A 14,030-nucleotide genomic window follows, 5' to 3' on the forward strand; every position below is an offset into this window, starting at 1 on the left:
TCAGTTACAAGGCGTTCAGTTCCCCTGGTGCGCTGGTGATTTCCCACAATTTTATACTTGTGCATGCGTCTCCTCCTCTCTGTGTCCATATGGATGTCTAATACACATCCAAACTCAGCACATGTCAAACCACCTCTTCAGCTTCTCTCCCAAATTTGCCTTCTTCCATCTGTCCCATCTCAGATCATAGCAGTTCGCAGTCACTCCTTCCATCTGGTTGCTCAGCCTCCAGATCGTGGTGACCTCTGTGACTCTCCCCTTCCTCCCCTTCCCCATTCCTTCTCCCTCTCCGGCACCCACTCTGCACAGAGGCTGTTGATTCTACCATGCAAGGGTGTCCAGAATCCAGCGCGGTCTCACCGCCTGCATCCTGGACCTGAGCCTCACAGCCTCTCCCACCTGGACCGCTGTGGGAGTGTGTTCTCCCTGCTTCTCCCCTTGCCACCTACGGTCCCTTCCCATCGCAGCAGCTGAAGTAATACCCAAGTTAAGGCCTGTCACTTCTCTGCTCTCCTCTTCACTCAGAGCAGAAGCCAAAGTACTTACAACTGCCTGCGAGACTCTGCAGCATTTCCTGTCCCTGCCTCGTGTGCCTTGCCCCCCCCATCCCAGTCCCCCCCCCCCCTTCCCTCTCCCTTCTACCCTTCTAGCTATTTCTCCGTCATCCCAAGCATGGGCCTTGACCACCAACAGTCCCTCCTGCCTGGAATGCTCTAACTTCTACCATCTGCTAGGACTGCACTTTCTTCCCCTTCTGGTCTCTGCCCAGATGTCATCTTCTCACAAGGCCTGCCCTAACCACTGAGACAGAAACGGCACGCACATCCTGACACACACTCCCCGTGCCCCTGACCCCACTTATTTTCTCCATATGGGATTCTGTGTCTGTCTGCCTTCTCTCACTGGAACGTCCACTTCACAGGCTTCTTTCTGCATCATTCTGCCCTCTCCTCCTGGACCAGGCCGTGGCACAAAGTCACCCCACACTGAAGGGTTCGGGGCTGTGGAATTCTGCTCCTAGTGACTTCTCCTTCTCCCATGGTGGTTCATCTTACTCCAAGTATCATTTGTAAACCTGCATCCTTAGCCTGACCGCTCTCCTGAGCTCTGGACATCCTGTCTACCACGTGCCGGCTAGCAGTGCCACCATCCAACACATTTTTCGGAGTTGGAATTTCCTTTAACCAAATCCTCTTCTCTCTTGAGTCCACTACTCCGTCTGGCTCTGTGCTTCAGAGGTTTGATCCCCTGTTGGAAAACCTGCTCCAAGCCTAAGCCATCCCCTCCTCTCCCTGTGCCTGCTCCCTAGGCACCTCCGCTCTCTGGCCTCAGGTAGACTGGTCCTGCCTGCTCCTAAGCTCTTCCCTCCTCCCAGCATCCCTGCCCTCCCCCCCCCCACACACACACACACACTCCCTACCCTACCCCCTCTTCCCCCACCAGCTGCCAGGGCTTAGCCTTCTGCCTTCTAACCTCCTCCTGGTCCTGTCATTCCAAAACTCCCCGCCTTTCTCCTTTGCCACAGCTGTGTATTGTGACTCTGTCTCCCACCACCTAAGCAAGCATGCCTCTCTTGTGGGCTTGTGCGCTCCCGGCAGGTAGAGTTCTGGATCTCCACCCCTACTTTTACCAGAGCAGCTCTGATCCGGTTTTGTTGTGGTGTTTGTTTTAGAAATGGGCCACTCTAATTTGAAAAGAGCACTCCCCAGCTTAGAAACAAAAACAAAACCTAAAACCCACAACCTTCAGATCATGCTACAAACTTCTATATTGCTATTTTTAACTTGAAACTCACTTTTTTTTTTCTAAGCCTCATCCTCTATATGTCCCCAACTCCAGAATACCACTCAGTGTGTCCAGTCTCTGCTAACAGTGGACTTGTGGCCTTTTCCTGCATATGCCATGGACTTGCCAGCTTCTGAGATTTGTCTCCTGATGTCATTTGTGCTTGGGATGCGCTTCTGCCCTTTGTCTACCTGAAAAGCTGTTGGGCATCCTTCAAGGCCTTGCAAAGATTGCCCTTAACAGCCTTTGACCCAAGCAGGATTGAGCCCACCCCGTCTGCACTCCTACCGCACGTTTTTACAGGCCATATTTGTATTAAGGATCATTGGTGGGTCCCCTGTCCCTCCCTCTTGACCATGAGACTCGGACTGCCTCATGCCTGACTCCCCAGAGTAGACTTCATAGTACACACAGAAGGTGCTTAGAGAGTATTTGTGTTCTTGTGTCTTTAGTCACAAAGGTAGGCCAGTCACATATGTCCCCCACCAACCCCCCCCTCAGGGTTCGCCTCTACCCAACCAGTGTTCCTCACGGTCATCCCTCACCACCCACATCTGAACCACCCGGCTGGGCCTTTTCAAGTGTCAGCTCCCAGCCTTGCCCAGGACCCGCTCTCTCAGACCTCGGGGGTGGACTGCACGTTTGGAGCAAGCGTCTTACGCATCACCCCTGGAGAACTAGTGCTCTCTTTATCGATCAGGTCAGTGGAGCCTGTTGACTTGTCCATCGCTGCTCTCGCTGCCAAGAATGCAAACACTACGACAGCGTGGTCCTGGGCCTCCCAGGAGGGATGCCTCTCATACCACATGTTTCCACGGCATCAGTGGAATGTCCTGGGAGGTACCACGTTCCAGAGGGAGACCCCTTTCACGGTGTGATGCTTTCACACACATCGCCGTGGGGTGCTCCATAATAGTCAATCTGATATGGGGTGCCAGGCCAGGCTTGATAGAGAGGATCCCAAAACCATCCTCATTCACAGAGCGGCCTGTTGGGACCGGGTGAGGGTAGAAGACCACGTAGAAGGATGTAGAAGTTGACAGGGAAACACCGGCTGGCATCTGCATCTGTTGCCCCCATTTTTGCCTTTCTGAACCCACAGACTTTCTTATAGCCCAGGATTTTACTTTCTGGAAGTGGGGAATGGTGTTCACATAGGTCAGGGAAAGGCTCTGCCTCGGGGGCCCACAGCCTCTCCTCCTGTGCGGCAGTGCTGGCTGGCTTCCTGCCGTTGGGCCTGGAGGCCTTAAACACCCTCAGAAAAGTTACCAGTCCTCCCCTGGTACTAGCTGCTCAAAAAATCTATTTTCTTTCCTTTAATATTACAGATGCCATTTCCTTATTTTCAAACCTAAGACAGCTGGCAGGACCTTAATGGTCTGGCAGGGTGACAGTCCAGAACCTGGCCTCAGTTTGCTGTCACCTCTCTTGCACCCAACCTCTGTGTACCAAGGGATTAATTATCTGGCAAAAGGAAAAGAGTCCTAGTGGCTCGTGTCAAGGAGCTTATAGGCTGGGAATGAAAATATAAGGAAGCCTGGAAAAGTGAAAATGAGCTAAACATGCAAAAAATAAAGCATTTAGATTATGAAGTGTGTTTCAGTAGATCCCTTATTAAATGTTAATAATATGGCTGGGACCATTTTTTTGCGTGTGACTCTCAAACAGGAAGCGGCAATGGCCACAAGCCACAGATCTATCTAAAAGTAATTAAAATGCAATCAGCAGTAATGGAGCGCATGATCTCCGAGGGATGCTCTCCATCACAGAACTGAGCCTCTACAGATTTTCCCTCTGACGGCTGAGTCTGATGTGAGCACATTCACCTAGACGGGCTTTCAGGAGACACATCCCTCTGGCTTTAAAGTTTCCCTCTCAGATGAAAGCCGTACTCTTGGCTCAGACGCAGGTGTCACTGAGGTGGAACGTTGTCCGTATTCATTTCTTCAAACAACATCTGTCATATGTGTGTGTGTGTGTGTGTGTGTGCGCGTGCGCGTGCATGGGGCATGCGCTGTCCCTGCTAGGTATGACCCTGGGTGTTGTACACAATTCCCCACGAGTCCTCACAATACTGAAGTAGGACATACCAGCCACGTTTTACATGTGAGAAAATTGAGGCTGGGAGCAGCCACTTGACCAAGGTCACACAGCTAACATAGTGGAAACAGGATTGGAGCTAAGGACTGCGTGACCCCAAGCACTGGTGTCCCTCACCCTGCCGAACACCACTTCCCTGTGACTATGAACAGTGCACGCAACACAGTTCTCCCACGTTCCACATTCTGAAATAAGGAAGCTGCGTGGGACTTGATGGGTAATCTGGGCCCACCACCGAATTTCACAGATGAGGAAACCAAGCTCCCACTGCACGGGAAACAGTTAAGCCAAGGACTCCCTGCTTCACAATTTTCAAAGAAGAGACCCTTCCCATATTTAAGAACCTGGGTAGGATTGTCCTTCACATTTTTTTTTTAAGATTTTATTTATTTTATTTGACAGAAATTACAAGTACACTGAGAGGCAGGCAGAGAGAGAGAGAGAGAAGGAAGCAGGCTCCCTGCTGAGCAGAGAGCCCGACGTGGGACTCGATCCCAGGACCCTGAGATCATGACCTGAGCTGAAGGCAGCGGCTTAACCCACTGAGCCACCCAGGCGCCCCTTGTCCTTCACATTTATTGATGGCCTCATCTTGATCGTCTCTTTGGGCGATGACACGTCTGTGAGAAAAGTGATTTTTATGTGTTTTTGATGATGCTATCTATAGTTCATTAGCTTTTACTTGCCAGGTTGTTAGCATTTTTTCTGGTGACTTGATTTAGATGTATATACTTCAGTATATACACAAATCACATAGGATTCAGCAGGTGTCTCATGGGCCTGGAGATGCTGTAGCTCTCACACCAGATGATGCTACCTGTTGGCCGAGCACACTTTGGCAAGGATGCAGGCAGGATTTGGGGAGAAACCTTTCCAGCTTCTTCTCTGTGTAAGAAGCATTTCCAGGTGTCCAGGTCACTGGTAAGTGGTGCCTCGGCCTGTCAAGAGCTAGCCAGGCAGCGGTGACGATCACTTCCTTGGGTATTTACCAGGGCTTCGGTCTCCACGAATTATTCATGAGCCTTGCTCACCTGTAGCAGACATATCTTCTTTTTTTTTTTTTCAGATTTTATTTATTTATTTGACAGAGAAAGATCACAAGTAGACAGAGGCAGGCAGAGAGAGAGGGGAGCAGGCTCCCAGCTGAGCAGAGAGCTCGATGCGGGATTCGATCACAGGACCCTGAGATCATGACCTGAGCCAAAGGCAGAGGCTTAACCCACTGAGCCACCCAGGCACCCTGTAGCAGCCATATCTTTAAGGGTGCCTGTGGGGTTGAGGGGAGAAGGCCCATTCGTAATACAGGGAGATACAAGAATTGCAAGCTGCAGAGGATTTGAGACTGCTTGGTGCAGAGCTGAATTCATGGCACCAAGCAGAGGAGGGGTCATGGAATAAGTGATCCGTCTAGGCTGGTAACTTCGAGCAAGGCTTCCCACCACCTGTGGTTCAAGTCCCAGGTCTACCCCTAGCCAACTCTGTGTCTCTGGTGGGTCACCACCCTCAGACTGCATTTGCTTATCTGCAGAATGGAAACGCCAACCAGTATTTGCCTCATGGTGTTTGAATGAGGATGGAGTGAGATTGTGCATGCACGGAACACAGGATACACAGGGTTGTTTCTTTCTTTCTTTATTTTCAATTATTGGAGTCTCGGTATGTATTTCTAGAATAAGAGAGAGGATAAAATGCTTTGAAGCACTGCAAACTTAAACTGAGCTGAAAGTGTTCTGTGTTGTGAGAATCTCGGGGACCTGCTTTAATGAACAGATAAAGACAATTTGTAAGTAACACATTAATTTTTGCATGAAGTGGTGCTTAGGTGCCTAGAAACCATTTAAGTAGAACAGTTGGTCCAGACTTATGAGACTGTCTGCTTTCTCCTAACTCCCCAAATGAAATTTTAACCAATTTTACATAAAGAGCCTTGAGATGCATTTCCTGTTATTTTGTTATGCATTTGAAGATGCACAGACATCATGTAAAGCTGGGTGGGCGGTGTGGGTCATATGCAGCATTAAGACGTCCCCTCTTACCTGTGCACCCATCATCTACTTGGCAGACCTGGAAGGATCCCCTCCCACTTCTGCCATAACCATCACAACTTCTGGATTAGCCAAGTCCAAGTGGAAATAGCTGTCAGGGTAGTCCCGGCCTTGAGCCCTGAGATACTGGCACCTGATGGGCTTTCTTTTCTGAGGAAGGAATCTAGGAGTTTCTCAGCTCTGTGTGTAACTCCCACAGATTTCTTGGGATTCTTACTGGCTGCCCCACAGATTAGAAAATGTGTTCAGTGTCTCTTAATTCTTATTGCTCTCTTATCTCTTCCTGGTTCTCTGCCTCTGATGGTGATGATACGATGGTGATGTTAGCAACAATGGCTTATTAGATGCCAGATATTGGGTAAATGCTTTGTAGAGCATTCACTCATGTCATCTAAGTGGCAAAGCAATGAGTGTCATAGAGACCATGTTCTCAAAAAGGGGAAGTGGGGGCCAGAGAGGGTCAGGCTTGCCACATAGCTGGGAGTTGGCAGAACTGGAGCTTGAATGCAAATCCATGGGTTCCAAGGGCCATCCTCTTAACCCTTCTGCTTTCCTACCTTCCTGCTGTAGCTCATTTGTAGCTTTTGTTTGCTAAAGGTGTCTTCTTCTCATACCTAGCCCCAGAAGATGATGACCTGTATGTGTGTTCTTACTGAATTGTGTCTCTTATATGATGTTTTGGGATGTCATTAATGCCAGGGGTTCTGGTAGCCTCCAAGTCCGCCCTGCATCTCCGCATCTCTGCGCCCGCCCCCTTCCAGCAGCGTGGCCTGGTGGATGGCGGTGGAAGAATGACAGGCCAGAGTGGGTCCAAGGAGAGAGTAGATAACCTAAAAAGGGATGAGAAAGGGATTTGCCCTAAGATTTGCCGTGGGTGACCCTCCCATGATGACAGTGACTGCTGGGTTTTTACTTCTCCTTATGGAAGATCATGGGCATCAGAGTTAGACCAGGGAAAGAACCCAGATTTTTCTACTTAAAAAGCCTCTGTGCACCTCAGTTTCCTAATTAGTAAAGTGGGGATGATGATAGCAACTTGACGGGGTTGCTGTACGATTAGAGACTGCATAAGCAAACCCTCTATAAAAGGATCCCATTATTACATTGATTTCACTAAATCAAAGGAAAGACTCCTGGCAGACACTTCCAACTCCTTAATCTGATCCACCCAGGGAACATTTATTGTCTCACTGAGGGTTCCTCACCTGTAGCTGCGTGCTGGGAGAAGGCGGCATAGAATTCAGAGATGTGCAAACAGGTCCTGATTCCTTGGTTCTGTGATTAGCCACCAGTCGGACTATGTGTCCTTCTAGGAAGGGTCGTCATTGATACATATGCCCCTCTCACAGCTTTATCTCCCATCTCCTCCCTTCTGGGTGAAGAAGAGGGGATCTGATCAGAGTTGCTTTTCTTCTGGGGGACTGGGGAATTCAGAAAGCAGTGGGGCTAGTTCTAGAACTCCATGAGGACATGGACTTTGTCTAGAGTGACCACTGATATAGCCCCATCAGCTGAAAGAGGTGTGCACTGAATCTTTGTGGATTACATAAATCATAAATCCTCAGAGACTCTTTGTTACGTGTCTGTGTCAGGGTTTCTTGGCGTTGACTCTGGTGACCTTTTGGACTAGATAATTCGTTGTTGTGGGGCTGTCCTGTGCCTTCTACCCACTAGATGCCCCTGGTATCCCCCTCAGGTATGATGACAGGAAATGTCTCCAAATATTACCACCATATGTCACCCTGGGGGGCAAGATCATGCCCAGATAAACACCTTTGGCTGCAGAGCAAGGGCTGGGTTGGGTTTCTGTTGGGAGGTTTCTGTTTGTAACATGAATGGAATAAAAAGACTTTTAAAAGATAGGAGAGTAGCCTGTATATGTGAGACGAGTAAAACTGTGTCTCTCCTCAAAGTCCATGGCCAACATTTATGTTCCGGTTGGTAGAGCTCTCTTTCAGAGTAACGGGGAGGAGGGGGTGTGGGGCGGTCTGCCCAGCACTACAGCTCTGGCACGAGCAGCCTGTTTTGCTACTTTAAGAAACAGTAACCGTAGACACTACAGCTTCTGGTTCAACTTTGAACCAGTGAGTTCAGTCGGACTGACCTGTTTACAAGACAGATGATTTTAAAATCTCAGCCTGTTTACCCTGTTAAAATTGATTTTGTGGCTATGGTCCAGTTCTGCTTGTTAAAGATGTCCTAGGGCGGGCCTGAGGTTTAGGCACAGCGTGATTTTTCAAGGACTGTCAGGATCGGACTTGGCTCACGGAAGAATGTCCTTCCTCGCGCTGGCCAAGCCAGCCACCAAGTACGATCAGAAGTTCCAGCGCCGTTGTTTCCTTACTTTGAAACCTGGAGAGCCTTAAAACTGTCCAGCAGCTGCAAGAAACCCTTGAGACCCCAGAACCCAAACTTCCCTGTGAAGAACTTAGGAAACCAGAATACAGAGGAGCTGATGTATTTCCTTCAAATGCCCATACCTTCACATCACAACACGCTAATCAGAATAGACCCATCATGGAGGGTGATCTGTTTTAGCGGGAAGCTTCTCTCCTCGGCGGCCCCAGAAAGGCGATTCTCTGAAAGCTGGGTGGCCAGGGTTCAATGCCGTAAAGGAGGTAGAACGTTTAGCACACCAGTGGGAATGGAGTCACTGCACACCAGCCCTCATACTGTCATCTCACACAGACGGTGCTGCCTTCTCGTCTTATTCTAGAGCCCTTGCTTGGACTCTGGAAACTAGGCTTCTTTAAAAAAAAAAAAAAAAATTGAAACCGAGGGGCCCTAAATGATTTTGTACAATTTTCTCCTCCACTGGAATAGAATTAAAAGATCAGAATATAGAGACAGAGGCATTTAAAAAGAGGCAGAGAAAACACATGTTCATCAGAAACTTTTTCCAGGCTAAATGGTGTTATCCTCGCATTGTGTTAAGTTGATAGAATGCTGTCTGAGGCGAACATTCAAATACTCAAGTTCTACACGTTACACATGGAAGTGTGACTTTAAAAAATAGTAAAACTTAGAAATATGCTGTTTTAAAAATGAAAGAAAGGCAAAGTACATTTCTTTCCTTTGGATCCCAACAAACTTCCATCCTGTTAGTGAAGGAGCTCTCTCTTTGCTCTCCTGTGTGCTTTGGGTGATGCAGGGATGTCTTGCTGGGCATTTCTGGTGGAGAGGTCAGCTAAACTTCCCAAAGGGGGGAAAAAAATCAGCATTGGAATAAATGCCAATAGATTTTCTTGTAAAAGGGAAAGATTTTTCATGTGAAAATCTATCCAGAAAAAAAGTTCAAGGTCTGTTTAGTGGGGTTTTTTTTTCACCCAATCATTTTATAATCGAAACCAAAACCAGTATAAAAACCTGCATTAAATAGTAGGTTAATACTTAATCATGTCAAGGCAATCTCTGTGGACTGATGGATTCATCTGGGGCCGGGCACTGTCCTAGCTAGATGCTGACCGAATATCTCACTCTTCACCACTCTCTTCAGCATAGTTGTATTAGGCTTCAGGTCTAGCAAGAAAATGCGATCACGCTGGTTATTGTGGATTTGCCTTTTTTTTTTTTTTTAATGTCCAGCACATTTATGAACAACTGGAAAAGAATTGGAAGCCCATGCATTAGGGTAGCTTTGATTTATCACATCACCAACTTAACAGGCTCCTTTGTTTGCCCTCAAACTAGTCCACACTTATACTTCCTTAGTGACCTTGAAGCCAGGGAACTGTATTCAGAAGGACACTTTTCTGTTCCATGTAGACACCAGGGAACACTGGTCCATAGTTCCAGTTTATAGATTCCGGGTTGACTGTGAGCCAGAATGTTCTCTCCGCAAGCTTCATTTCCCACCTCGCCACCGGACACAGGGCTTTCAAGTATTAATTGAGAGGTGAATATTCCCCTTTGCCCAGACATTTCTGGGTCCCGACAGTCTTGAGCAAGAACTGCTAGTTCAATATAGGAAAAAGGAAAAGGTAGCAAGAAATGAGACTCTGCTTCTAAGGACTGATGAGACCTTGTTACGTTGCCCCTAAACCCAGGAATGGTGCTGGGGTAAGGCCTGTCCCTAGCGCCCAAGCTTTCCGCTGAATAAACCTGTCGTATGTTGCCATCTAGTGGACCGTATGGCAAACTAAAGATTAATGTATTCTGACCACAGAATTCCCCAGAACTAATTAAATCAGCCCGAGAAAATAACTGAGTTTTTCTGAAAGCACATGTTGGGGAAATATATGCAAATTTCAGGTGAAACTAAAGTTGACTTTTAGTAATCATGTTTTCTTAAAGTTGGCAAAAAGTTACTCTGTTTCTTAAGAGTTCCTGAATATTTACCACCAGAGAACTAACAAGTTTTTTCAAACATGTCACTGGGCCAAGAGCCTATGATTTCAGTCACCTGTACTCTGGGCACAGTTTCACATCCAAAGTCCTAGAAAAAGGCTTGGTTATTACAAGGTTATTATAGTATTTTTTTAAAAATGTGATTTTTTAAAAAGGTTTAGTATTTTTTAAAATGTGATTTTTAAAAGTTTCCAATATCTTTTTTACATACATTTACTTTTTTATTTTTCCCACCAAATAAATATGCTTGCTTCCTACTTCACAGAGTAGGAATTTCACATTTTAAATTCTAAATCACATCCCAGAAATGTCTGCTGCTGTGGTTTCAGACCTAATTTGTATGAAAACCTGCAGACTGACTTCATGAACATTGACTCCTTGTTTTGCTTGTGTCTTTGCTCTTTATTTCTGTTTCCTTAGATCCCTTCCTGGTGCCACAGCCGCTGAGTGTGCCTTGAATCTGAAGAAAATCTACACAGTTCAGACAGTGCAGGTAAGATCCGGAAATGGATGTACCCAGTGAACACAGTATATGGGGGACATTTGATCTTCCAGCCAGAAAAACGGCCGCTTGGCAGGCAGTCCCCACCCGGTGTTCTGTCCCCCGGTCAGCTCTCAGGTCTTTTGGTGGCTCTGTGCTTAACTAGATGTAACCCAGAGGCTGGTTGAGCCCATATCCAGGTGGCCTGCTCTTCTCCTGGGGACCTACTAAAACATAGTAACTGCCTAAATATTTTGTACCTCCTCGAGAGGAGCACACTGTGATGTGTCCTTTCATGAATCTGTGTCCCCATTCAGATGCCAGTGCAGGGGGTAGAGCTCAGTGGTAGAGCATTTGACTGCAGATGCCAGTGCAGCTACTCCCTCTCTGAGCTCTGAGCTCTGTTTCCCTTCTCTGAGATGCAGTAGCATCCCCCCTGTAGGCTTCCCTAAGGCTACAGGTCACACGGGAAGAGCAGAATCGGAATGCGGGTTGAGCATGAAAGTGGAAGGTCTCAAGCCTGTTTCCTACTTCCCGTTTAGCTTCCATTATTCTAAATTAAGCAAGTATCAACACCTTTAATTTCTGTAAAGTGGGTATAACACGAGTACCTCTCTCTGGAGTAGTCAGGAAGAGTAAGGTACTGTGCCTAGCAGGATACCTGATACACTGTAGCTTCTCAACACCTGGAAGCTCTTAGTCCTGGCCATTCTTTCTCTAACCAACCCTTCTGAAGAAGATTTCTGAAAAACCTGATTTATTTAGTTGATCACATTTCCATTTTCTTTAAAAGTGTGTCTTTTAAAGTCTGTCAAGTATGTCCCCCTTTTTGAGGTTAATGCACCGTTATAGACAGAATAAGGATTTAAGGCTGCTGTCTACTTGCAGTGACTCTATGTTTAGAATGTTCTAGAAGGGCCCAATTTAACATGTTCCTGTTGTGTCTCTAAATCTTTTAATGCCGCTGGACATTTAGAACTAGCACAAAGTTCCTTTTTTTCAGAACTTCTCCCACTCTCTGTTTCAGAAAATTTGATACTCTCAGTTTTCTGTGGTCCCCAAAATCTGATGGTAAGGTGCCATGCATGGCCACCAAGCCAGATGTAAAGACACAGTCCAGACCATAGTCCATTTCTGATCTAGTTGGGAAAATGGCATAAGCATGTGGAAAGCAAAAGAACAGTGCTGCCGTAAATAATCGTGTGGTGCCAAGTACAAGCAGTGTCACAAGGCAGCACGTGGGCCACTATCCAGAGGAATGAAGGCTCTCCGATTCCAGGAAAGGCTTCCCCTTGCTTTTTCCCTGTGGTGATGTTGTGGACTTTCATTGCCTCTTACATAGTAGTCATTGTATGAACCTCGGAACCCTTGATTTTGAAACCTGTTTTCAAATGGAAGTTCTTAGATCCCTTTGACTTAGGAGGGTGCTCAGTAGACTTTTCCCCACTCCATTATGACACAGGCCTCAGATCTCTGCCTGGGACTCCAGGGCGGACATTGGTAAAGTCAGATCGTGGGGTCTGTTTGTTTCCCTGACCCTGTGTGACCACAGACCATTTGGTTGAGTCTTGGCATCTAGCAGCAAGTCAGAAAGGGTCTTCAGGACCAATTTTTAAAGTACCCCCGTTGGCACATACTAGGAAATACTTTCTTGAAAACTATATTGGGAGATAATTTATATTCGGTAAATGTAGATTACGTAAGTGTGCAGTTTGATAAGTTTTGACAAAGGTATGCAGGCATGTAACCATAACCCAGATCAAGATAAAAAAGATTTGCATCGTCAGAAAGTCCCTCCTTTCCTTCTGTTTATCCTTCTCTTCCAAAAGCAGCCACTATTCACATTTCTATCACCATATATCTTTCTGTGTTTTACTGAACATTCTGTAAATGGAATCACACCATACCATATTCTCTTGTGTCTGTTATTCCTTTCCGCCAATAAATACCGAAGGATTGGGGCACCTGGATGGCTCCGTTGGTTAAGTAGCCAACTCTTGATTTTGTCTTGGGTCATGATCTCAGGGTCCTGGGATCGAGCCCCCTGTCAGGCTTTCCACCGAACAGGGAGTTGGCTTGAGGCTTCCCTCTCCCCCTCTCCCTCTGTCCCTTCCCACCACGAGCCCACCACGAGGTCGCTCTCTCTCTCTCTCTCTCTCTCTCAAATAAATAAATCTCTTATAAATAAAATCTTTTAAATAAATACATACATGTATAGGACATACTAAAGGACCGAAGGACTAAATGAGAAGTTAAGAAATGAACCACTTTTCCTGAACCACAACGAACTACTTGCATAACGATCCTGTAAGCTGTTGGCTCCATTCTTAATGGGGGCAAAAACTGATCCTTGGTGGGGTGAAAAATCCTACTCTTTTTATACATAAAGCATAGCTGTCTATCCAGTACATAAGCAAATGAACAGCTCTGCTGTGGTATTAACATTTCACAAGGGAGTGATTAGAAAAAAGGGTTCTTTGGGGGTGGGGCAGAGGGCCATGATAATGAAACACTGCCCCAAGTGGTCAGGAGGTTCTTTCATATCTCCCATGTGCCCCTGTCTGCCTTGGTTTCCTTATCTGTCTGGCTGAGGTCAGAGCGCTGCCTACTCCCTAAGGTTGATCTAGGGTTAAATGAGATTGCATATGTTTCTTAGTCGTGCTTGGCACCTCATACCCAGACTTTGGCAGCTTTTCCTAAAGTGGTGTTGGATGCTACCCCTTGGCATCATCAGTTGACAGGCGAGGATGTGGGTGAGGGTGTAGCGTCGTCACGCTGCCTGGGTTCCTATCCTGTATCTGCCACTCACTTGCTCGTACAAGTTGCTTAACTTCTCTGTATCTGCTTACTCATCTCCAGGATGGGAACAGTCTCAATACTGATTGTATCATGGGGCCCTGAGAGTGAAATGGCACAAGGAGGTGAAAAGCCCATGGTCAGGTCCAATAATAATAATAAGAAGAGGCCCGTCTCCCATGGCTCACCAGCTTCTCCTGAGCATCTTCTCGCGTTGCCCTCAGTCATGTTTTCTCTCAGACGGCTGCGCGCCACTCCTTTTCAGTGATTGATTTCAAGCAGTTGTTCCCCAGATGATGTTCCTGCTGCCACCCCGACTGTGGAAAACACATTTAACTTATCAGTAACTTCTGGGATTCCAGCCTCTGCATGTCCTCAACATTTGCGAACGGTCCTGAGTATTTAACAACTGGCTTTGGTGCCAGTTTTTAAGTCATTTGAGGACGTGCTTCGGTTCCCCTGTGTTCTTATTCTGT

At 46.9% G+C, this 14,030-nt stretch overlaps 1 protein-coding gene across 2 annotated transcripts in view; it reads left to right on the forward strand.

The window, feature by feature from the left end:
• EIF4E3 (eukaryotic translation initiation factor 4E family member 3) overlaps nt 1-14,030 on the forward strand; it is a 40,234-nt gene that overhangs the window by 6,204 nt on the left and 20,000 nt on the right. For both annotated transcript variants that reach the window (XM_082702002.1, XM_082702003.1), the window contains exon 2: nt 10,698-10,770. Coding sequence is in view for 1 of the 2 variants with exons in the window: in XM_082702003.1 (XP_082558129.1) it covers nt 10,698-10,770 (73 nt within the window). In the remaining variant the exon portion in view is untranslated. The remainder of the gene's footprint in view (nt 1-10,697; nt 10,771-14,030) is intronic.

This window comes from Mustela nivalis (assembly GCF_964662115.1).
Source record: "Mustela nivalis genome assembly, chromosome: 1".
In the NCBI taxonomy this organism is placed as follows: domain Eukaryota; kingdom Metazoa; phylum Chordata; class Mammalia; order Carnivora; family Mustelidae; genus Mustela; species Mustela nivalis.